Source organism: Rhinolophus ferrumequinum, chromosome 12 (assembly GCF_004115265.2).
Source record: "Rhinolophus ferrumequinum isolate MPI-CBG mRhiFer1 chromosome 12, mRhiFer1_v1.p, whole genome shotgun sequence".
Taxonomy (NCBI): Eukaryota; Metazoa; Chordata; class Mammalia; order Chiroptera; family Rhinolophidae; genus Rhinolophus; species Rhinolophus ferrumequinum.
In genome coordinates this window covers 70,951,983-70,974,549 of record NC_046295.1, presented here as the reverse complement: position 1 = coordinate 70,974,549, position 22,567 = coordinate 70,951,983, and the positions used below count along the sequence as shown (strand labels likewise).

Here is a 22,567-nt window from a genome sequence, read left to right as displayed (position 1 = left end):
ATTGCTAGTGAGATGGAAAGGAAGGAACATTAGGGTCAGGTAGGAGATACCAGGCTATGATATTTGAATTTAATTCTGTGCCATGGATGGATCTTGAGCTAGGGAATACTGTTTCAAAAGAGGCTTTTTTAAGTCTCAAAAGAGGCTTTTTAAATGGTGGCAGTACACAGGATGGGTCATTGCCGAGAGGAAACCGAAGGTGGGTCAACGAGTTAGTTACAAGCCTGTCCTGCACAGTAATGTTCTTGCTTGTTCAAATATGAATTGGGTAACCAGATGTCTTTTTGTTTAGAAAGATGAAGTTCTCCCACTGCCATACAGCTTTTAGGTGTAGCACTAAGATTTGCCTGAGAGATGGGAGTGGTGTTTTCATGACATCCTTCCTAAGCTTTTGGAATAGGCTGACAGGTGGTAGGTTCCCTGTCACCTGGATGCTGGCAGTTTCCACCCAGGAATTCCATGCGTCAGTCGTAATGCTCTCCCTGTGAATCCCACAATAATAGTTTGTCATTTAGTTTTAAAGAACTCTGTTGTGAGAGGGGAACAGCTGGAATACAATTGTTGAGTCATTATAAGCCCCCCAAAGGATCTCTTACTTGAAGAAGAGGAAACCCCTGCCACTGCTGGCATCAGAGGACTTCCCTCTGTGGTCGTGGATTTGGTTAGGAATCGAGGAGAGGGTTTGGATGGTTTGAAGATGAGTTTAGGAATGCTGAAAGCCTACCCACACCAAGGGTCCCCTACCTTGTGAAGTTGCTGGCGGTATATCCGGGCTTCAAAAGAACAGTGGTAACGAGTGAGGAGTGACAGTTTGCCTGGCTGGTATGTGTGGAACACCTAAGCTCTTTGGGTGGCTGGGCTGGGGTACATGGCCCATGCTCAGGGTCTGTAGGGCCCAAATCTTACCATCTGGTTAATCTGGTAGGTAGCCCTAGTGCAGGTGTGGGAGGGACAATGCTGACAGAGTTGCTCTTTTAATGTACAGTGTCCCTGCCTGTTCGCAGTGCAGCCTGGGACCTCCAGTCTGAGAATCTGACCCAGTCAGAGGTAGATGCCCCCAGTGAGGAGGAGTGTGGAGGACGGAAAGGTGGGGCCCTCGAGAGCATCCACTCTCCCTAGAAGTAGAGGCCCATCTACCTATCCCTGCCTTTGGGGAGCCAGCACATCACACCACGCTTGGTTGGAATGAACCATGAGGATGAAGACGTAGACCTGTGGCTGAGCTAGCTGTTTCCGTCCGTGTCCCTTGCTAAACTGGAGCATGCAGTGAAGTCGGTGAGAATGTGCCTTGGGCAGAGTGAGAGAGGGAAAGCATGAAGCCTGGCTTTCCACTTCGTTCTTATCAAATGGAGAAACTAACGCTGGGCCTGTAATTGTGACGCTTAAAGGAGACAGTGGATGTGAAAGAACCATCCTCGGGGCCTGTCTGCCCCACGCCCGGTGCCCCACACTGCCCTGCAGAGAGAGGTCGGTGGCTTTGAAGCGCTCAGTACGGTCCCCTGATTGGGGCCCGTGGCCGGCCTGTGGGGTGGACAAGGAGCCCGGACAGCGCCTGCAGCCCGCCTCGTGAGCGCGTAGGTGGGAACCGCAGACACACAGTGGATGCCAGTCTCCCGCGATCTTCTCCTGCACGGTGTGGTGTTTGAGAACTTTTCCTTTTAGGAGTAGTTTTGGAAATGGTATGTGTGGGCGTAGTTTAATTATAGTCTCATTTTTCAAGTACAGCTATAGAAGAGTTTTTCTATTTTCTTTGGCCACACATTAGTTTCTTCAAAGAGCCAGCTCATCCCAGTTTGCAATTTCCAGAGTTTTGAAGTATTTTAAAAATAAAGTTGTTAGTCTCTGAAATCTGGGCTGATTTCAAAGAGCCAATGGTGAGATGACATGCAGGAAAGAGAAGAGCATCTTTTCCTGGCTATGTTTTGTTTTCTTTCGTTTTCCTTTATCGTTTCTTTCTGTCGTTCCCCCTGTTGCAGACACTGGCTTTTTCAGCTGCACTCACTCTCCATAGTAATCCTTCTTCTGAGAGTCTGTCCTAAGGAAATAATTTAAATGCAGGTAAAGCTGTACGCCCAAAGATTTTTGTTTCATTTATTTTTATAAACAGGAATTGGAGATAACTTAAATGTCCACGTGGAACTGGCCAACCTGGTCCAAACGCGTGCCTGCAGTGGGCTATTAATGGAGTCATTCAAAATGATGTTTCTAAAGCCAATGTAGTAAGAGAAAGGCTTGTCATAAAATACAAAGTGAAAAATGAAGTCACAGTATCGTATCAGCCCTGGAAAAAGAGTAGAAAGAAATCCAGTAACCTGTCTGTGTTATCCAGGGGGATACTGTTCTTCTTTTTCTTGATTCTGTGACCCATTTCCTATCACAAGCACGTGTTCTGTTAGTATCAGAGTTTTAAAGAAGGACAAAGAACCTGCACCGAGCAGTGCCTTTGTGATTGCTTTCTAGAATCAGTGCTGTCACCTTCCTACGAGCACTAGTGCCAGAGCAGTGAGAAGGGGGAGTCTCTAGTCTGAATCGTGTTCTTGGTAATCATACTTGAAATGTCCAGGATGGTTATAAAGAGTGTTTAAACTAGTGGAATAGTGTCTGCAAATGGATGAGCAAGAAATGATTAGGGAACACTTAAAAAAAATGTTTTCCTTTTTCTGAAAGTTATTTCTGCTTCCAGGAAAAGCAGTTGGAGTGGAAATGAGCACCCAGAATGAGATGCTAGAGAGGTGAGTGTGTAGCATTTGGTAAGAAGACTGTGGGTTTGTTTTGTCTGCCGGTTTTTTGAGTGTTCCAGCTCTCCACCATTCTTAGTTTCCTGCTTCTTGTAAATAAAGCATAAACACCTATGAAACTGAGAATGGCCATTGAAAACCAAGGGTTAAAGCAGTGTCTCCTGCAGCTTTTATTCAGTTGCTTTAGATCATTCGTAGCATTTCTATGTCAGGTGATTTGACCCAGACGACACATTCCCTCTGTTGGCACCTGGGTACCTGCAGAATAAATTGCAGACTCCATAGCCTGACATTTGAGGCCCTTTTCAGTCTGACCCATCTTTCCTTGCCATCATGTATCGCCGTGGTTCCATCTTATCCAACTGCTGTTCTCCCATCCATGCTTTTGTACAGCTGTGGGGTGGACCATGTAGTTAAATATCCTTCCTCAGTGTCAGTGCACGTGGAAATGGACCTGGCTCTCCCTGACAGCCCGTCCCTCTCCGGCATCCCAGGATCAGTTATTCGTCCTGTAGCGCATGACACACAATTATATCACAGCACTTACCACATGGTACTGTAACCTTTCTGCATTTTTCTTTCCAATCCCAGAATTCCTTGAAAGAGGAAGGAGCTAGCATTAACTGGGTGTTGGTATGTGTCAGCCACTGCCCTAAGCATTCACAATCATTTTTTCTGACCCTGCAAGGTGAGCTTGATAGTTTTCACTTTAGGATGAGGAGCCTAAGGGTCAGAGTTGTATACTTGCCATTAAGAGCAAAGCTGGGATTTGAACTTGAATCTGTTGGACTCCAATGCCTGGACTGTTATTGTTATTCCACGTTACCTCTTAAGGGCAGAGACTGTGTTTTTAGTACCTTTAATACCTGTTCCAGCCCCAAGTATCTGGTACGAAGTTGGAATTCAGAACATGTTCATGGGATAAATGGGTTGTATCCTTTCTTAGCCTACCTCGATGGCCGACTGGAAATGTCAAGGTCCTGCCATCCCGTTTCCTTGTTAAAGGTTCTTCATGAACACTGTTAGCGCTATAGGTACTTCCCTCCTCTTTGGAATGGCAGCCCTTTGGGCTCCTGGGTGTAAAATAAAGAAATAGACCAGTCTGGAGTGCAGAATTTTAGTGGTTACTGTATCATGAAGGCCACCAGCGTCAGAGAGAGCAAGCAGGGCGTGGTCACAGCTCACTGGAGGACGTTTTAGTCAGGGCTTTGCAACTTTGGAAGAAATACTCCTCTCCCATTGCAGTATTCTCTCAGGCCCCTCCCGTTCAATCCTGCACTCCATCTTTATAATACCAGATCACAGCGCGTTGGCTGGCTGTGGGGAGGGCCAGGAAGGCCTCCCAGACTGGAGGCAGTCTTAGCTGAGGTCTGAAGGGTGAGCGTCGAGGGGCGGAGGTTGTTTGGGAGCGTGTCCATGCTCCAGGGGAGGGAGGCATGGTGCCTTTGAGCAGTGTGGCTGGAGCATGGAATGTGAAGGTCAAGGCTGGAGGGGCAGGCAGGGCTGTGTTGGGCTGGCCCTCCAATTCTGTTCTATAGGAAGAGGGGAGTGTTTGAAGCAGGGCAAGCTGGGACTAGGCACGATCAGATTTGCCATTTTGAAAGACGACTGTGGTTCTTGGAGAATGGGCTGGAGGGAGGCAGGGAGCCTCTTTCAGCCCCCCTCATCCGCGTGTCACCTTTGCATTTCTGACAGGTTTGTTTCTTTCTGTTCTACCTTTTCAGGCTGTAGGCTTAGCACACACACAGGTCACTCCTAAGCTAATTAAATGGGTGCCCTTGGCCCATTCCGCACTGTTGCAAGGCAGAAGCCGGCCCACGCATCCATCTCGCTGTCTGAGCCAAGATGCATCTGGTGTTTACCTGTTAATGAATGCATTGCCGCTTTGGAGTCCTTTGCTCTTGTCGGAGCTTATGAATAATGAGACAGGAAGTAATAGGAAAAAGTGGGAGAAAAAAAGCTTAAATGAAGTGGCTTATCTGTAATAGAGATTCACGTGGGCTTTTCACAGAGTTCAGGGTGTTTTTCCTCATGACTTTTAGGTGGGAAATAGCTAAAGAAATACAGGTTAATAACCAGATGATCACCAGAATGGCGACATTGGGGCCTGCTTGGGGACCACGAAGATTTGGATATTTTTAAACCCGTAAGGCCACTTCATGAGTTTGGGTTGGCCTCTCACCTTTCCTGGGGCCTTGAAGGCAGAGAGACCTGGGTTCATATGTGAGCTCTGCCATTTGGCAGCTGTGAGGCAGCGGGCAAGTCTGTGAGGAGTCTCAGTCTCCCCGAATCTAAGAGGACTGTGCTCCCTTCTTCAGAGGGTTTCTGTGAGGACCAAGTAAGACAATACATCAAATATGCCTGGTGTCGTGCCTGCTTTTGGTGAACACTTGCTGTTGAACAATGTCCCTTCTTGGGGTCTCTTCCCCCTAAGGCAGATGGTGGCTCCCCCCTTCATTGGCTCCTAACTCAAGCCCGGTGAGCACTTTTTGGTTTTAGAACATCCTTGCTAAACTATGCTCTAGGAAAAGAAAAGTCCTCTGAAACAGACTTGCAAATAATGGGGAAATTACAAAGAGCCCAGTAATCTTAAAGTGTTCTTAAGTCATGGTCCTGCTTTGGGATCTTAGTGTGAAAAGTGATTTCTCTTTCAATGGTCAAGGATTGAGGAAGACAGCTTCAGCTACCAACACATTCTGCCTGAGTCTCCCGAGCCTTCAGCCTCGCATGCATTGTCCGACTGTGAGATGTCCGAAAAGTCCTCCTCCTTCTCACGAGACCAGAAGCAAGACAGCGAGACCGAGAAGGCTTCAGTTATGGCAAACAATTTTTCTCAGGGTAAGCTAAGCTTTACAAAGCATTTTAAACATAGCCAAGGTTTCCTGGTTGAAACAGTTTGTCACCTTGCCTTAGTAAGCAGCATGTAGTGACATTTGAATATTTCTCTGATGAAAGGAGGTCCGGTGAGGGCCAAATCTGGTCCTTCAGAGTTTCATTTATCACTGGGGAAAGCTGTGGTTTTTGAAAGTGTTGGTGATTGGGGAAAAGTCATTTTTATTTTCTTAAGTGATGACGTGTTATATGACTTGCCATTTCCTTGCTCTTCTAACAGTGGCAGGCTGGAGAGCGCAGAGGTTGTGTCAGTTCCAACTGTGGTTAATTTCCTTTGTTTCTTTTAAGCCATTCCTAAGGCAAGGTTGCTTGGGAGACTCTTCTGCTTTGAATTGTGCAGGTGCCCAGAGAGTACCTACCCCCTGTTTGGGTATGTTGTAATTCTATAAGTCTGCCGTGTTTCTCTTTCATGTAACCCTTAGTGCATTGGGTCAGCCCCTGTCCTGCCTCTGACCTTAGAGCCATGGGCTCAGTTGGCAGAATCAGCCTCCCTAAGCTCCCCTTTATTCACCTCTTCTGTTTTTGCAGCCTGATTATCTCCTGTTGGATATTAGGTAGGGCATAGTGTATAATTCAGTGTATTCCACAAGTTCAAGGAATAGTATAGATCAGAATAGAGAGACCAGGGATTGGCACTCTTTTCCTGTAAAAGGCCAGGCGGTCACTACTTGAGGCTTTGCAGAGCATATGGTCTTTGTTGCAGTTACTTAATCCTGCTGTAGCAGCCAAAAGCAGCCATAGACAGTCTGTAAACAAATGATGTGGCTGGGTTCCAATAAAACTTTATTTGCTAAAACAGGTGGTGGGTGGCTTTGACCCAGGGGCCATAGTTTTCTAACCCTTAGTATAGACTCTGGACCTCAACGGACATCTTCTGGTCTCCTCTCTTCCAGTGGGTTGTTTGCAGGGCACCCAGAGTGGACCCAGAGCACAAGTCAGACTGGTACCTCCTCGCTCAAGTTCTTTGTTGATATCTAGTCGCATAGAACAGTGGTTTTCAAATAATCTTTTTTAGCAACAGAAGGCCCTCCCCCCTTTTTTCAGATGAAACTTTACATGTATGCCCAGTATGTAAAAGAGATACGAGTAGAGCGTTTGTCCCCTGTGGTGGCCTCTCAGGCTCCTCTAGGACATTCGGGGCCCAGTGGAGTGTGTTTGCAAACATACCTAGAACATGAAGTGGACATGTTTGACGTAAGTCAGGTATCAGATGGGGTCTTCCGGTAGCCAGTCGCCTAGGTTTGCTTTCTTTGGATTTTTAGCAGTGTCCCTCGTGATTTCTGAGTTTCTATGTACGATCTGCCTTCTCCTAATTTAGGTCAGATCACAAATTGTATGCCTGTCCCCAGTGCCACCTCCTGCACTTGTCAGTGTGACATGGAGCTCAGTCCCTGTCCAAGCACCCCCGAGACCACTCCCTTAGGCCTTTGTGGGAAAGCAGACTGGATTGGGGGTGAGAGGAACTGGGGAGCTGGGCTTATGGCGGTGCAGCGAGCCAGCTCATCTGCCTCCTAGCACTTGAGATCCTGCCCTTCGTGCCTCCTGCTGTGGCACTGGCCACGGCCCACTTTGTCCTCCTGCCTGCGCCCCTCTTTTTTCTAGTGTCCACCCTGCCCCCCACACCAACCTCAGTTTCTTTCCAGTGTGGAACATTCAGGCGTCTTTTACTTCTGACACTTTGAGGACGCCTGACCTTGGGCTTCCCATGCCCTCCTCATGGATTACTGGGCACGCTCCTGAGCGGGGCAGTGCCCACTGGAGCCATCCTAGTAAACCCACTGTTAGTGAGCTTTCTTGGTTTGTCTGTCTACAGACTTATAGTCTCTGTTTGTTTTTCCTTTTGTCATGTTTATAATCTGAGTAGAGAGATAATTCCGTGTTTTTCCTTTTTGCACTTTGTATCATAAGCACTCTGACATGCTGTTACATAACGTCATTCGCAGTGGCTTTAGAATAGCCCGTTGAAATGGCTGAACGGCGGTTTTTCTTCTGTTCCCCTGTTGCTGAACATTGAAGTCGTTTCTAAAATGTCACAATTGCAAACAGTGCTATAGGATATATCTTTGATCATGAAGCTTTCCCCTTATTTGGGGGGCATTTTCTTAACCTAGATTCTGTAAATTGGAACGCTGAGGCAACAGATGTATGCAGTGTCTTTGGTGGTTGCTTCTTACCAGCATTTATGGTTTTAAAGAGTACGCATTTGTCAGAAGGGTATTATTGTAAGAGGCAGATATTTTTCTCCCACTCTGTAGAGGCGAGGGTAGTGTTTCCTTCTCCGTGGTGAGGGCTGCATAATTAATAAGTAGTATCCAGTTCGACTGGGAATGTTTCCTTAAGCCCAAGCGATGATTCCAGCTCCTGGCCAGACCCCGTAGAAGATGACCTGTATCAGTGGCTGCTGAGCGTTTTTACCCTGAAGCCGGCAGCGTGTGACGTGGATGGATAAGCCAGTGAGGAAGGCTGCAGTCAGAACAGACTCCCTCGCTCTGACCTGAGCAGCCACTGGCAGCTTTGCAGGGCCGCACAACGGGAACGGCAGGTGGGGTGGGGTGGGGTGGGGTGGGCTGCCAGGAGTTTATTGCAGATGGGGGGGCTTCCCTGCTGGGCTGCAGCGAGGGCCCCAGATGTTCCAGCCACTGACTAGCCACACTCCTGGGGCATTAAGAGGAGATAACTGAAGCGCTGGGAACGAAGTCATCTCATAAACATTCAAATTCATGGCGAAATTACTATTTAATTAGGAAAAGATCTGTAACATTGTGCTACTTTTAAATGAAAGTCGTTTTGGAGGAATGAAAACTGGGTCATAACATTAGTAGGATGTTTTAAAACAAACATTACTAAGACATACTGAGTATACCCTCATTGATGAATTAAATACATTAGTTTTGCCTTTGTATACTTAATGTGATTATGCTTTAAACACTGATTCTAGAAACCTACTTCTAGATTGGAAATATGCTTCTTTCTTTATTAAAGTGAGGTGCGGCAGAGGCTAAAAAATAATATATATACATGCTCATTTAGGAAATTTGGAAAATTTAAATTTTTATGTATTATTAAATATAATATTAAGATGTAATAGAGAAGTTTTGAAAAACCTAAAATCTACCACCCAAAGGCAAACTCTGTTAATATTTAGATGTATTTATTCTTTTGTATACATATGTTCCTGTCTGCAAGTTTTTAATTAGAGTTGTGATTGTACTAACCCATTTTGTATCTGTATTTTTCCGTATTATAGGGTCTTCATAATATAATTTTAATGGCTGTGTAATACTACATCATAATGGGTGTAATCCCATTTGTTTAATAATTGGAGTTATTTTCAGTTCTTACTGTTATATGTAGTGCCAAAATGAACATTTTCATGCATTCTGGCAAATGGTTGTCAGCATCTCTGATGATCTCTTTAAATAAATTCCTAGAAATAGAATGATTTAGTAAAAGACATTGGAAAGAACCCTTTTAAGGCTAATGATAAAAATAGTCCCCCAAATCATACACATTTATATTCACGGAACAGGATGTATCCTTGAGAGTACTCTTCTCACCTTTCTCACTGGCACTGAGATTATTGTGTTTTTGTTTTGTTTTGTTTTTAAGTATTAAATTAGTAAGTGATAAACGAAAGGAAACATACTCCTTTCAAAGAATTAGTCTTGAAAATATCTAAATTCCTAATGAAGGTAGTTTAATCCACTCTCAGGCAATTCAAGCAGACTTGAAAGTGATCTGTTAGTTTCACCATAAGGAAGATTTTAATATTTGATCTTTAGAAGAAGAAAAGCCTTCATTAGCGTTAGCATTAAAATTGTATGGCATATAATTTTTCCGTGTGATTTTGAACATCTTGCTCGCGGAGGGCTGCAGAGAATCGTCACAGAACTGCGTCTGTGGGCTGTGGGTGATCGCTCAAACCCCCCACGTCTAGGAAGGAGTCGCCAGTTGCCGACTATCTTAATACATCCAGTACCATTGGAATGTCACGAACAGTGCATAATCTAGAAATTATTCACTTTGTTGGGGGCTTCAGACTTTAGATTAAAAATGCCCTCCTTCCTGTAGACCTACTAATGGAACACATACAAGAAATTCGAAGCTTGCGGCAACGTTTGGAAGACTCTATTAAGACAAATGAGAAGCTACGGAGACAGCTGGAACGGCGAGGGTCTGAATTTGATCAAGGTAAGGAGGACCTTCCCAAGGGTGCTTCATTAGTGATGCGTTTGCCTGGATTAACATTCTATGTTTTGGGAAGGGCGTCGAACTTGCGGCCAGAGAGATTGCAGTTCAAATCCGGGCTTTGCTGCTTATCTCCAGGGTGACCTCACTTAACCTTGCTGACTCTCAGTTATAGTAATTTGTCTATAAAATGGGGATAACTACTTCCGTTTTATCCTGTTGTGACGAGAATTACGTGAGCTAACGTAAGTAGTGTGCCCCACAGTCCCTGGCACAAAGCAGCTACTTTGATAAATGTTAATTTCCTGGTCATTGGAGAAGTTTGCCGGCCTCTGACATCTTGGCTTGTGGTTGGCTCCTCATTTGCATTTGGAAGCTGTAGAGCAATCGGTATTTTAAAATAAACCAGTATTTTGGTTTTTTGTTAATAACGGATGATAAAAATATTATAATAGCATTTTAGCAGTCTGGTAGATTCCACATGCCAATCAAAAGGTCGCCAATATTCCTGTATCGCCACAGTTAGCTCTGAATGGAGTATTCGTCCATGAAGAATTTTAAAATACATGTTTTTTCCATAGGTAAGACAGTCACAAGATTCAAACATTAATGACTCCATTCTATGCCCGTCGATCCTGTTTTCCCTTCTCTCCTCCCACAGTTGTGTGTTTTCTTCTGTATCCTCAAGTGTTTTCTAAATGTAAATACAAGTATATATTCTTATTTCCTCCCTCAGTAACCCCAAAGGTAGAATACTTTATATCACTATTCTGTCCCCTTTTTTTCATTGAACGATATATTTTGGACATCTTTTCTTAATGCTCCGAAGAGAGTGTCCTCATTCCGTGAAGAATGTGTCTTGAGAGCGGCTTTGTGCGCTGAAGAAAACCTGACATTGCTTGGGGTTGGACTACCTGGGTGTGGGTCCCAGCTCTTCTGGGTATTAGCTTCGTGACTCAGGGCAAGTCACCCACCTGTCCCAATCTTAGTTATTTTACAGGAGTCACTGTGAGAGTAAATGAGGCAGTGCTGTGAGAGGGGCCGTGCTCAGTGCTGCATTCAATAAATGCTTGTTTTCTCCACCATCTCAGTGTTATTTTCCTGCTTTATTGTGTGTGCCATCACTAGTTTAACATTGCAAAGCTCTGCAAAGCACGGGGATGCTAACGTCAGTCCTGTTTTTAGAGCTGAGATAACTAAGTTCTGGATCGATGTGCTCAGTGGCCGCACTTGCATCTTTGGACCCCCTGGGCCAGTGCTCATTCTGGAGCCCATCAGAGCCATCAGCCTGGAAGAGCATCTTTCCCAAGTACGGCATGTGCCGCAGTTTGGTTCACAATGGTTCCCTTACTCTCTCTCCACCCTGGCGCCCCACCCCCAATCCTGCATCCTCCTTCTCTCACCCCCAGGGAGATTGATTAATCTGAGTTATTAGTCATATCAGACACAGGAAAGAAATACACGCCTGGACCCTTCACATTCACTCTCGGTAATGCCCGAATTAGATTCATTCTGTTTTACATTTTCCATGGCAAATCCAATTACAGAATTATTTGGGGGCTCAAATGGCCACCAGCTACAATGGAGCAGGCGATTGCTCTGGAGAGTAATTCGCTTTGATGGGAAGCTTTACAAAAAGGCATTCATAAAGTATTTACGCTGGTGGAAAGATGTGATGTTCTCACCACGTTGTCACAAGCTCCGAAAAGACAAAGAAATAAACAGGGCTCTGCCTCCCCGCTGCTGTGAAGTGTTCATCTTGGGAGCAGGTTTGAGAACGACTCGGCTCCTTGTCACGCTGGTGGAGTATTGTTAAAATCTGTCCTCTCATGAATCACATCTTCCAGCTTGTCCCCAGCTGCATGAGTATCTAGTGATGGCGGTCAGAGGAAAGACAGATCCGGCTTTGTCAGGGACTGTTCTTTGGCCTGATTATTCTTTTGAAAAGTGACCACTTCAGCTGTAGTCATAGGAGACTTCTGTAGGATTTTTTTTTCCTGTTATTCCAGATTGCTCTTTGGTCCTATTTTGGCTCCAACCTATCACCAGTCATGATATTAGTACAAATGGCACTCGCAGTAATAATACCATCGACCATTTTTTTGAGCTAATGGAGACCTAGGGAAGTTGTGTGACTTGCCTCAGGTCACGAGGCTACGACGAGGCCAGAGCCATGGCTGAAACCCAGGTGTCTCTGCAAAGACACCAGAATTCCTGGGGGGAATGCAGGAAGATGGGGGGGACGGACATAAGCAAACTGAAAAGCTATCTGACATTGTGGGAAGTGAATCATCAGCATGGCACACAGGGAATGCCGTTGAGTGGAAAGGGTTTGAACTTTGGTTTTGGGGAGACCTGATATCATACCTTCCTTTTAGGGAGTTGGAATATTACAGATGCTTTCAGCTGCAGATGACAGAATAAGAGTAAAAACTGGTGTAAACAATAGGGATTTATGTTTTCTTACATAACAAGTTCCAAGGCAGGTTAATGGCTCAGTGACAGCAGGGCTTGGGGTTAGTACCTCTGACGACTGCAGTAATTGTAAGCGTCACATCCTCTCAGGACAGTGTCCAGAGCACAGGAAGGAAGAGGGTGGGGCTTCTGCCTGTCCTTCCCTTTTCTTCTGGGTGGGGAATCTTTCCCAGAGGCTCCCAGCAGGCTTCCCATCAAGTCTCACTGACCAGAAGTACCACATGACCGTGTTCTTGCTGCATTTGAGGCTGGGAAAACAGGTGTCTGCCATTTGATTCTGTGGTGTAGTAGACTCAATCAGTAAGGACGACGGAGAGGGGAGCATCTGCCTGCCACGTGCAGAAAGTGCCTCTCACACCATAGGTTCTCTCCAGGGGGTAGCTGTGCACGTGAGCATTATATACGATGCAGATGTAGGAAGCTCAGAGGGCAGGGAGTGTTGTGACTCCTTTAGGAGATGGAGTGTCCAGCCAGAGGAAGGGGTCGGACTTCAGGAGATAGGTCACAGCTTGGGGAGGTATGTACAGTCTGTCTAGCTTTAGACCCTGATCTTCTTAGCAAACACTTAGAGGCAGTGAATTTGAGCTAGGAGTTGAATGACGAGTGTGATTTTGACAGGTGAAGAAGGTGGTAGGCATTCTAGGCGAAGGAAATACCTCATTCTGCAAAGTCAGGGGTGTGTGTGACCAGATAGTATGTTTGGGGCACAGATGTGACCCGATTCGGCTGCATTTGAGGGCACTTTGGTCTAGGGGAAGAGGGTGTGGGGTATGCCACGAAATTGGAACTGAATAACGGAGATCTGAAGTTTGGGCCCTTTGATTGTCTTTCGCAGTGGTGGGCCATCAAATGTTTTTGAGCAGAGAGTAACGTGAATGGATTGTGTTTAAGATGATGACCCCGTGGGCAGAGTAGCCAGGAGACAAGGTGAGAAGGCCTAAACACTGGGCCAGAAAAGAGTGGACCAGTGTCTGAGGCACTTGGGGGAAGAATCAGCAGTCGTGGTTGTCTGATTGGGCAGTAGAAGACAGAGGTGTTCGGATGGCTCCCAGGTTTCTCCCTGGTGTTAGGGGCAGTGGTGATACCATCTACAGAGGCAGGAAACGAGAGAGAGCAGGTGTGGAAGGGGAGGCGGGGAAGGGGGGAGTTCAGCGTTGCCTCTGTGGACTGGCATAGGTCCAGCAGTACGGGTTTGCACCTCTGGAGAGACATCTGTGGAGGTTAAGTCTGTCACCCAGTCACCCCACCCCCAGCCCAGGTCTCCTCCTTTATTCACCCTTAGGACAGGGAAAATGTGGGAGAGCCCCCTTTTGTCTTCTCTTTCAAGCTCACTCTCATTTCCCTTTGGGCTCTGGTAATACCATATATTGTTCACAGGAGTGATTTTCATTGTATGTTGTGTTTCTTCATTATTTAAAACTGTGTTCTAGAAAGTTCCATGCTGACCTGGGGACTCTCCATAAATCACTATTTATGTGTGTTTTTATAGGTTCTTCAAACATTTTTGCTTATGGTTCAGAGCTGCATAATTCTCTGACATCAGAAATTCGTTTCCTGAGGAAGCAGAACCAGGCCCTCAATACGATGCTTGCTAGAGGATCCAGAGGTAGGAATTAAAGGAGTTACCTGGAGCCCCACAGCCTTCTGTGGCATGGAGAGAATGCAGGCGCTGGAGTCTGACCAGCCTAGGTTCCCATCCTGTGGCTCTGTGACTTTGGGCATGTCGCTTAACCTCTTGGACCTCAGTGTTCTTTGCTGTAAAATAGAAATACCTGATAGGGCTGGTGTGACAATTAAACACCGTAAAGCCCTCAGCTTGGTGTCTTTAATAGAGGCCCAGTAAATGTCGCTTTCTTTACTTGTTACCCATCCCCTCTCTATAGCCACCTCTCATTGGTCTTCGTTCACAGTGGAAGAGAGAAGGCCTGGAAATATGTTACTGCCAAAATCTCAGTGGAAAATTTCCTACATTCAGGAAAGTTTTCCCAGTATTTCTTATAAAGATCCCTGCTCTTAATTCCTTCTCTTTGGAAGAGCTTTCCCTTACAGTACCTCTCAGTACTTAAAATGTTTCTGGAGGGGCATGCTGTTAGCCCTGTTTTACAGGTAAGAAGCTGAGGCCTAGGGAATTGGCCAACCTGTGGTCCCGGAGCTAGAAGGTCGTGGAGCTGACACTTGGGCCAGCTTATTTCACTTTCCACAGAGGTTATTCATGCTGACTTGGGCTTATGAGATGAAAGTAGGACTCCTGCAGATCCTTCATTCACTCAGCCAGTGTTTCTGACTCCGGTTCTATGTCAGGGCCTGTGTAGATTCTGATACAGAAGTGAGCCCCCTTCCCTCAGGGGCTCATGGGCTGATGGAAGAGACAGCCAGGCACCCACGGCAGGCAGTGTGAGGATTGGCCGTGACAAAGGCAGGCTCAGCAAGCTCAGGACCCTGGAGATGCTATCCTGACCCAGGGAACACTGGTCTTCAACAGCAGAGGCTAGAAGGGTAAGGAGGAGTTACCCAAGGTACCTAAGGTTTAGGAGAGCCATGGCCTTTTAACTAGAAGAAAGAACAGACAGAGACCTAGGGGTTAGAGATGGAGTGAGGCTAGACCGTCAGGAATTATACGACACTGCCTGTGCCTGGAGTCTGAGGGGAAGGAGAAAACGTGCTCAGGAATTACTGTGTCGTGGTTAAGAGTGGAATCAGAAAACCTGGGCCTGAGTCTTAGCTCTGCCACTTATTGGCTGTGTGATCTTGGGGAATATCTTAACCTCTTTGTTCCTTATTTTCCCATCTGGAAAATGGGGAGATAATAGTACCTACCTCGGAGGTTTGCTCTGAGGAGTAAATAAGGTGATGTACGGGAGGATGTTAGTGCAATGCCTACAGTTAACTCTGCAGACACACTGGCCATTACCAGTACTGCTGTCGTGTTTCCCCGAAAATAGGACCTAGCCGGACCATCGCTCTAATGTGTCTTTTGGAGCAAAAAATTCATATAAGACCCGGTCTTACATAAGGCCCGGTATTTATATTATATTATATTATATTATATTATATTATATTATATTATATTATATATTATATCTGGTCTTATATTAAAATAAGACCAGCTCTTATATTATTAGTTTTTGCCCCAAAAGACACATTAAAGCTGATAGTCCGGCTAGGTCTTATTTTCGGGGAAGCATGATAGCAGCTCACCCTGTGGAGCGCTTGCAGTGTCAAAGTGCTTGTAAAGCCCTGGGCTAAGCCCTTTGCATGTGGTTACCCAGTTATCCTCACAGTGATACATATGAGGAAACTGAGGCACAGGGAGGTGAAGAAACACGCTGCAGGTAATGGATTCAGTCAGTGGAAGAGCACTTGAGCACAGCAGTCTGCCTCCCGGCCAGCCGTGCTTTCCAGTGCCATCTCTGTGCCCCGGGGATACTTTGTTCCTCAGAGAAGGGGCCGCCCTCAGCCTGAGGAGTGAATGTGCCCCAGGCTGCCATTTGCACAGCCCTGCTGGCCTTGTGGGAGGCTCGTGGATGTTTCCAACATCCATCGCCAGAGTTTGGGGCCTGTTTCTTGTTTTTGTCTATAATTTCTACCCAGTGTGTGCTCTGTGAAGGCAAAGTAACTAGGTTTGCACAGCCCATTATTTAATAGAAAATTAAACAGGCCCATTTCATCCCAGTGACGTTTAATCTGTAGCCTTGATGTTGACAGATTTATCTGCCCAAAATGCGTAAGATAATTGGAATGCCAGAATCATAAATGCCAGATTAAATCTCATTCTCTTTTGTATTCTTGGAGTGCTCGAGCTGAAGTGCTGTATTTGCGTAATAGGGTTGGAAAAAACAAATGGTGCCTCTTCTCAGTGGCGCTTTTTGTGTTTGCAGATAAACAGAAGGAGAATGAAAAATTGCGAGAGTCCCTCTCCAGGAAGACTGCGAACTTTGAGCACCTCCAGCAAGAGTTGGCCTGTGTGAAGGGAGAGAACGAAAGGCTGCAGAAGGAGGCGAGCGAGAAGGACAGCCAGAACCAGCAGCTGCTCCAGGAGCTCGGTGACAGCCGCAGCGAGCTGAGCAGGTAGTGGTCGGGCACAGCCCGACCACATAGGTCCCAAAGATTTCTTCTTTAGAATGAAACTGGAGTCCCGTCTTAGATCTTAGATCCTAAGTTGTATGTTCCCACCGAGCTTTATCAGAGTTTTATACAGAGGCATTGGGAACTAGCCTAGTAAGTTACCTTTTGGGACTCTGTTTTCCATTTAGCTGCTGTTCCATGTATGCCTAGGTCCTTTTAGGAACTTTTCTCATGAAAGTTAATTGGCTGGGCAAGACTGTCCATCCTAGTCAAGTTCCTTCAATAAACCAAAAATATGAGAGATTGCTTGTGTTCTTCATACATTTATTTTCTACAGACCTATACTCTGTTCTCTACCTATTCTGCAGCATAGTGTTGCACAGATGCCTGTGCCGGGCATCCTGGAACGGGGCGTGCCAGCCGCTGCCCTAGTGCAGGGATGCACGGCAAGGCAGTAGGCACACACACACCTACGACGTCTGGTGGGAATCACATAGAGCCAGGTCATCTGAGTGAGGAGGATAGAGCCTGTGGGGCGGGCTGCTTGTGTTTCTAGTGTGGATCAGGGATCGCCTCTCTGCAGAGATGCCGTTTGAGACATGACCCGAAGGCAGTGGGGCTGTGAGCTCTGCACATACCTGGTGAGAGATCCTCTTGGAGGAAAGCGTAAGGGCTCTGAGACGCAGTGTCTTTGGCCCTGGCAGAGCATGGTGGCCAGCGCAGCTATAGGAGAGAGGGCGCGTGGTAGGGGTGAGGGCAGAGAGGTGGCTGGGTGCTGAATCACACAGGACTTTGTCGTGTGGTAAGGACTTTGGTCTTGACTCTGAGCGACATAGGAAGCCATTGGGCAAGATTCTGAGTAGAGGAGGAGCGTGAGTCTGACTTAGATTTTCAAAGGATCGTCCCAGCTGCTCTTTGCTGTCTTCCCTTAGACTCTGTCTCGTCCCACGTGTTTTCAGTTGTGCCTGTCAGCACCCGTGAACGCCCTGCTCGTTTTGAGTGACCGACTCAAATCACTCTCGGTTCCCCAGGGTGGCGCGGTGACTGAGCAAGGTCATTGTGTTCGTCGTCACCCAGCCCTGGCTCCTCCCCGGGCTGTGCTCCCTGGGTGAGGCATCACCTTGAGCTTCCCTTCCTCATGTCCATGAAATGAGGATCAGACAGCACATAGCGTTTCGGGAGTCTGGGAAGATTACGTGCGAAACATACGTAAAGGGCTGGGCCCAGAGGGGCACTTGGGAAATAGTGGCTGTGACTGGAATTTTTAACTGCAGTTGTCACTGTTGTCCACTCTTCCAGACGAGGGTGGAATTGGCCTGCCCTGTAGGGTTTGAGTAAGTCCCCCTAAGTTAGAATTAACCTCTCCCCCGTGGCCTTTACAGGGTACAGGAGGAGGTGAAGCGGAGGGAGCAGCTGCTCTACCAGAACAACAGGCTGCTCCAGTGCCTCCGAGTGGAGCTGAAGGTGTATCAGAAGCTGGATGAGGAGCACGGGATTCCGAGAGGTACTGGGCGCTCTGCTCCACGGCCCTTCCCAGCCTGGGCTCTGTCCCCAGGCTGTCAGCCCACCCAGGCAGCAGGTTCAGCGCTCTTTCCTGAAATGCCGTCATCAAACCCACGCTTGCCTCCCGGGTGGACTAGGTATATTTTGAAGCAAGCTCTCTGGCCCACTCTTCTAAAGACGCCGCAGGAAACATGGAAGGACTTGGGCTCAGGAGTCAGGCCAGCTGAGGTCTGGATTTTCACCGCCTTACTTCTTGGCGATGTGGCCTTAGGCAGGTCGCCTCACGGCTTTGGGCCTGTTTCTTCCTCTATAAAATATGCCTACTGATAACTATTCTGTAGAGTTGTTGTGGAAAGTAAATGAGCTCATTCATTAGAAGTATCCTAGTGCATTACCTGGCACATAGCAGGCACTCAAAAACTAACTTTCATTGTAATATTCTTGCTAGTGTGTGTTTCTTTTCACCCATTCATCCAGAACATTATTATGGAGTACCTTCTCCACATCGGACATTGCTCTGGAAAGGGTTGTTGGCCCTGGGCCTCTCTGTATCCCGAGAGAGATACCAGATCAGAGTAACTCGGCTGTAAACTCAAAAGGTTTAGAAGCAATTCCGAGGTGTGGTGGGGGTTTTTTGTTTTGTTTTGTTTTGAAACTAATTTTCCAGATGGTTTCTTCCTACTGAAAGTTTATCTAGAAAAGGGTGACCTCACAGCTTGCATTTTTCTCCTCAAGTTGCTTTTTCTTATTCTGCTGTTGTGCCTTTTTAATATACTGTGGCTCTTAAAATCAGCCCCTTTTCATTCTCTAATTCCAGACCAAATAGGTTTTCTTACTACTAGATATAATTTCGGGGTTTGGTGTGCAATTTGCTAGGCTTTTATGGCCAGAAGCAAAAATTAATTTCCAGCTCTTATTTAGCCTGTGGAATAGCAGCAATTAAGTCTGCCAATATTTTTGTTTTTAAAGTCAAGTTGTTATTTTAAATTGTACCTAATTCTTAGGAAGGGGAGGGTGGTGGGGGTGGCGGGTTTAAAACCCCGTCGAGCTCCTTGCATGGCCGACCCTTTGGTGGTGGAAGATGCCAAGGCTTCCCTTCGCCCGTGTTTGCAGAGTCCAGAGCAGAGGTGTCGGGAGAAGGCTGGCCGGGGCAGGACGCTGTCGGTGACCTGCACAGCCTCCTGACAGAGGTCCAGGCTCTGCGCGCGCAACTGGGAAGGAACATGGATACCAACAGCACGCTGCAGAGCAGGCTCGAGGAGCCGCCGGCGAACGGGGAGAAGGCTCAGGACGCAGCGCTCAGTCTGGCTCTCCAAACCCTGCCCACCCCCGAGCGGCCCCTTCAGCTCCACGACCACGGTACTGCTCCCATTTCCCCTCACTGTTAGATTAGAGAGCACCTCCCTGTGCATCTGTGCAGGACGTGTGAGCTTCTCAATGGTTCCCTTTCACTGGCAGCACACATGCTCTACCCCAGGAGCCAGGGGACCTGACCACTAATTAGCTGTCACCTTTGGCAAAGTGGTGTAATCTCTGTGTGGGGCCTCCTGATTGTCAGGGAGGTGGAGCTGGGGCTTCCAGCCGCCCTCACTGCCTGTGGTCTTGCTCCCTCCCATCCATTTAGTCCTGCCCACATCACTCCACTGCTGAAAATCCTTTCCAGTCTCTCTTATTGCCTTTGAAAGAGAATTAAACCTCTTACTCTGGCTGTCAATGTTTTTCAGGATCTGAAAAACATCCTGGTAGGTATGCAAACTGGTTCTGTTTTGCATCTGCTTATGGGTTTATTGTCTCGCCCTGCATGGGCTGTTGAGGGCGGCAGAAGGAGGACAACACTGGGTGTGGTCACTCCTCTGCCACCTGCCCAGGAGGGCCGGAATGATGGCCAGGCCCAAGCAGTAGGCCAGGCTGTCCTCTGCTCTGTGGATGAAGGACCTAAGACCCAGAGAGGGCACTGGACTTGCGCAAAGCGACGCAAGCAGAGACAGGGCTGGACCTAGAGCTCGTCTCTCGCTCCGAGTCCAGTGCGGCCCCTGAGCGCCGCCTGCCCTACCAGAGCCTCGGGTGTCTGGGGAGCACAGTTCTAATGCCTGCATCCAGAGGGACAAGGAATGTCACCTGCTTTATAAAGAAGTGTGGTGTGAAAGGTTGGATTTCCCTTTACTTGGATTGTGCGTTATGTCTGTCGCCTTTAATTAAAAACTTAAAATCTCTTGAAGAGTACCCAGTCATTGTGCTTTAGAGCTTGTGGTGATTGGCTCATTGGTTTCTCCTTGATAAGGGTTTTAAAATTTTAACCAAAAAGATGATGCGACAATGTGGAAAAAAAAGAAGTGGAAAAAAATCCTTCATGAATCTACAAATGATAAATTTTTTTTACTTTGCATATTTCCCTTCATTTGATAACCAAATGTCGGCATAAATGTATAGTGTTCAAATTGGTTTTTGTGCCATTCTGTGTCCTTTTTTTGTTTTTGCCCAATATTACATCGTAAATGTTTCCTAATTATTGTTTTCAGATTGTCAGTCACCAAACCATTACCCTGGTGATTGTTAAAGTGGCCTCTGATTTGGAGCTTTAGTAAATGTGGATGTGAATGTGCTTTTTGCTGTTCAGCGGTATTCTTAAGATAAAATCCTATTAGGGAAATCTCAAAGGGTCGGGAGGGTGCCATGTTGCCACCTTCTGCACGGGCTGCACATCAGCAGTGGGCGTTGCTGTTTCAGATACAGGTCTGCTCCCAGCCCTTCTTCGGGCTGTGAGGAGACAGGACCAAGGAGATGGTGGGGGTGGGCTAGGGGAGACCGGAGCAGGGAGCACAGTTCAGTGCTTGGGGTGCCCAAGAAGGAGAGTTGGAGCAGCTCCAGTGAGGAGGCCACTGACCAGCCTGTGCCTGCTTTTCAAATTTGTCCAGGGTCAGCCCTGGCTGGGCGTCCTAAGAGGCGTCCAGGAGAATGTGTTCAAAGCTCACAGTGCCACCCCCCTGGAAACGTCCTCCAGTGTCCTCGATGTCCTCGGGTGAAGATTAGAATTCTGTCATAGGCGGCAGCGTGTCTTCCTTTGCAGAAGGCTTTTCAGGACTCTAAGTGCACCTGTTTGAAAGTTCTGCTCTAAAGGCTGCGGTGTGGGCAGAAGGCGATCCCTGGCAGGGGCTAGTGTGCCTGGGTGGCAGGAGGCCACATCACCGAAGGCCACGTCGCCGTCCTCGCCCTGCCACCCGCACTCTGGGTAATACTAGGCAGACCCCGTCTGTCTCTGCCCCTTGGTCTCCTCTTCCGGGGAATCTGAAATACGGTGCCATCCCGCCCACCGAGCTACTGAGAGTTCCGATGTGAAAGTGCTTTCTAAATTAGAGAATGTCACAGATCATCCAGTTGGTTTCACTCCTTACCTTGTTTCAAATGCATCACCTCCCAAGTCCTACGTCAGGCCCCTCTTCCCCCTTGCTTGGGTTGCGACAGCAGCCTCCAGTCTCCCTCCTTCAGTCCGGAACACAGACCTCAGCTGGACGCTGCCCCGCCTCACCCTTGAGCGGGTCCCTAGCTCACCATGTCCTTCCCTTGCATCCTGGGCTCAGCCATTGGAGCTGCTTCTTTCTAGGCGTGTCGTGACGGCTCCTCCGTGCCTTTGCATCCTGCCCGTTCCCCTGCCTGCATTTCCTTCTCTCCTCGGGGTCCACACCCCTCGCCTGAGCTCCCACAGCCTCCTCAGCAACCTTGGCCCTGACCACCCTGAAGGGAAGCTGCTGGTTTACTTGCCTGGACAAGAGGGTCCAGGGAGGGGACCGGGCCTGCTCACTCTTGTCCCCAGTGTCCTGCACAGCGCCGGGCAGGATTCATGCCGCTGAGGATGGGAAAGCGTGCTGTGTGGGTCGGGTACTTCCCTGTATTCCCCGTCAGCGTGTTCTCAAATGCTGATGACAGTGAAACAACCTTTTCACAGTTTATTTCCTTCTCTTATTTTGCATTTTGTAGATGGTGGCAGATGTCTTGTGGCAATTGATAATTCATGTGATCTGTTTGATTCCACCCTGGCAGTGACACCGAGATCAGGTACAAAGCTGAAGTCTGGGTAACGATGGCAGGGTTGGGTTTGGCAGTAAGACATTTTAAATTGAAGAAAAAGGGGTCCCTGGTCCCAAGTGGGTGTTTGGCAGGATTTGGGGTTTCATGGTCTCAGCATCTCTAACTGGTGATCTCGTTCTCCAAGCCAGTTTAGTCTCCTAGCTGTTCCCAACCTCAACGACATCATTGGGTCTCTGTTGATGAAAGTGTGACACCTTCACAGGGCTTTCAGCATGCAGCCCCAGTGGGCCCGTCCAGCCTTACCCTTCTGCCCTCATATTCTCGTACAGAGGGGTCACCATCCTGCGTACAGGCTCCCACTTCCCTCTCACTGGCACTTTGCACCGTGGCTCTCTCCTTTTCCAGACGGCCCTTGTCCCATTCTCTGCCCGTGAAAATCCTGCTACTTCCTCAGGACTCATCATGAATGCAAGCTGCTCTGTGAAATGCCTTTCCAGATGTCCCCAGTGAGAATTATGTATCCAGACTTCTGTTCATCCCAAAGTAAAAAGCAACAGGCTTTTACCTTTGCCTAGCGTAATTCTTGCTACCTGTTCAACCCAGCTCAACTGTTGGTTCTTCTAGGAAGCCTTCCCTGATCTCCCTTCCCGCACAGAGAATTGCTTATGTTTCACTGAGCC

The 22,567-nt window shown here is 47.5% G+C and overlaps 1 protein-coding gene across 4 annotated transcripts in view; it reads left to right on the top strand.

Annotated features, from left to right (window-relative positions):
- The window catches only part of CDK5RAP2 (CDK5 regulatory subunit associated protein 2), a 169,538-nt gene that overhangs the window by 131,937 nt on the left and 15,034 nt on the right, over nucleotides 1-22,567 (top strand). For 3 of the 4 annotated variants that reach the window (XM_033123488.1, XM_033123489.1, XM_033123487.1), the window contains 8 exons: nucleotides 2,684-2,732; nucleotides 5,401-5,576; nucleotides 9,702-9,821; nucleotides 13,783-13,899; nucleotides 16,172-16,361; nucleotides 17,741-17,862; nucleotides 18,975-19,220; nucleotides 21,837-21,914. In XM_033123488.1, the coding sequence (XP_032979379.1) occupies nucleotides 2,684-2,732; nucleotides 5,401-5,576; nucleotides 9,702-9,821; nucleotides 13,783-13,899; nucleotides 16,172-16,361; nucleotides 17,741-17,862; nucleotides 18,975-19,220; nucleotides 21,837-21,914 (1,098 nt within the window). The remainder of the gene's footprint in view (nucleotides 1-2,683; nucleotides 2,733-5,400; nucleotides 5,577-9,701; nucleotides 9,822-13,782; nucleotides 13,900-16,171; nucleotides 16,362-17,740; nucleotides 17,863-18,974; nucleotides 19,221-21,836; nucleotides 21,915-22,567) is intronic. The other variant, XM_033123491.1, reaches the window with a different exon arrangement.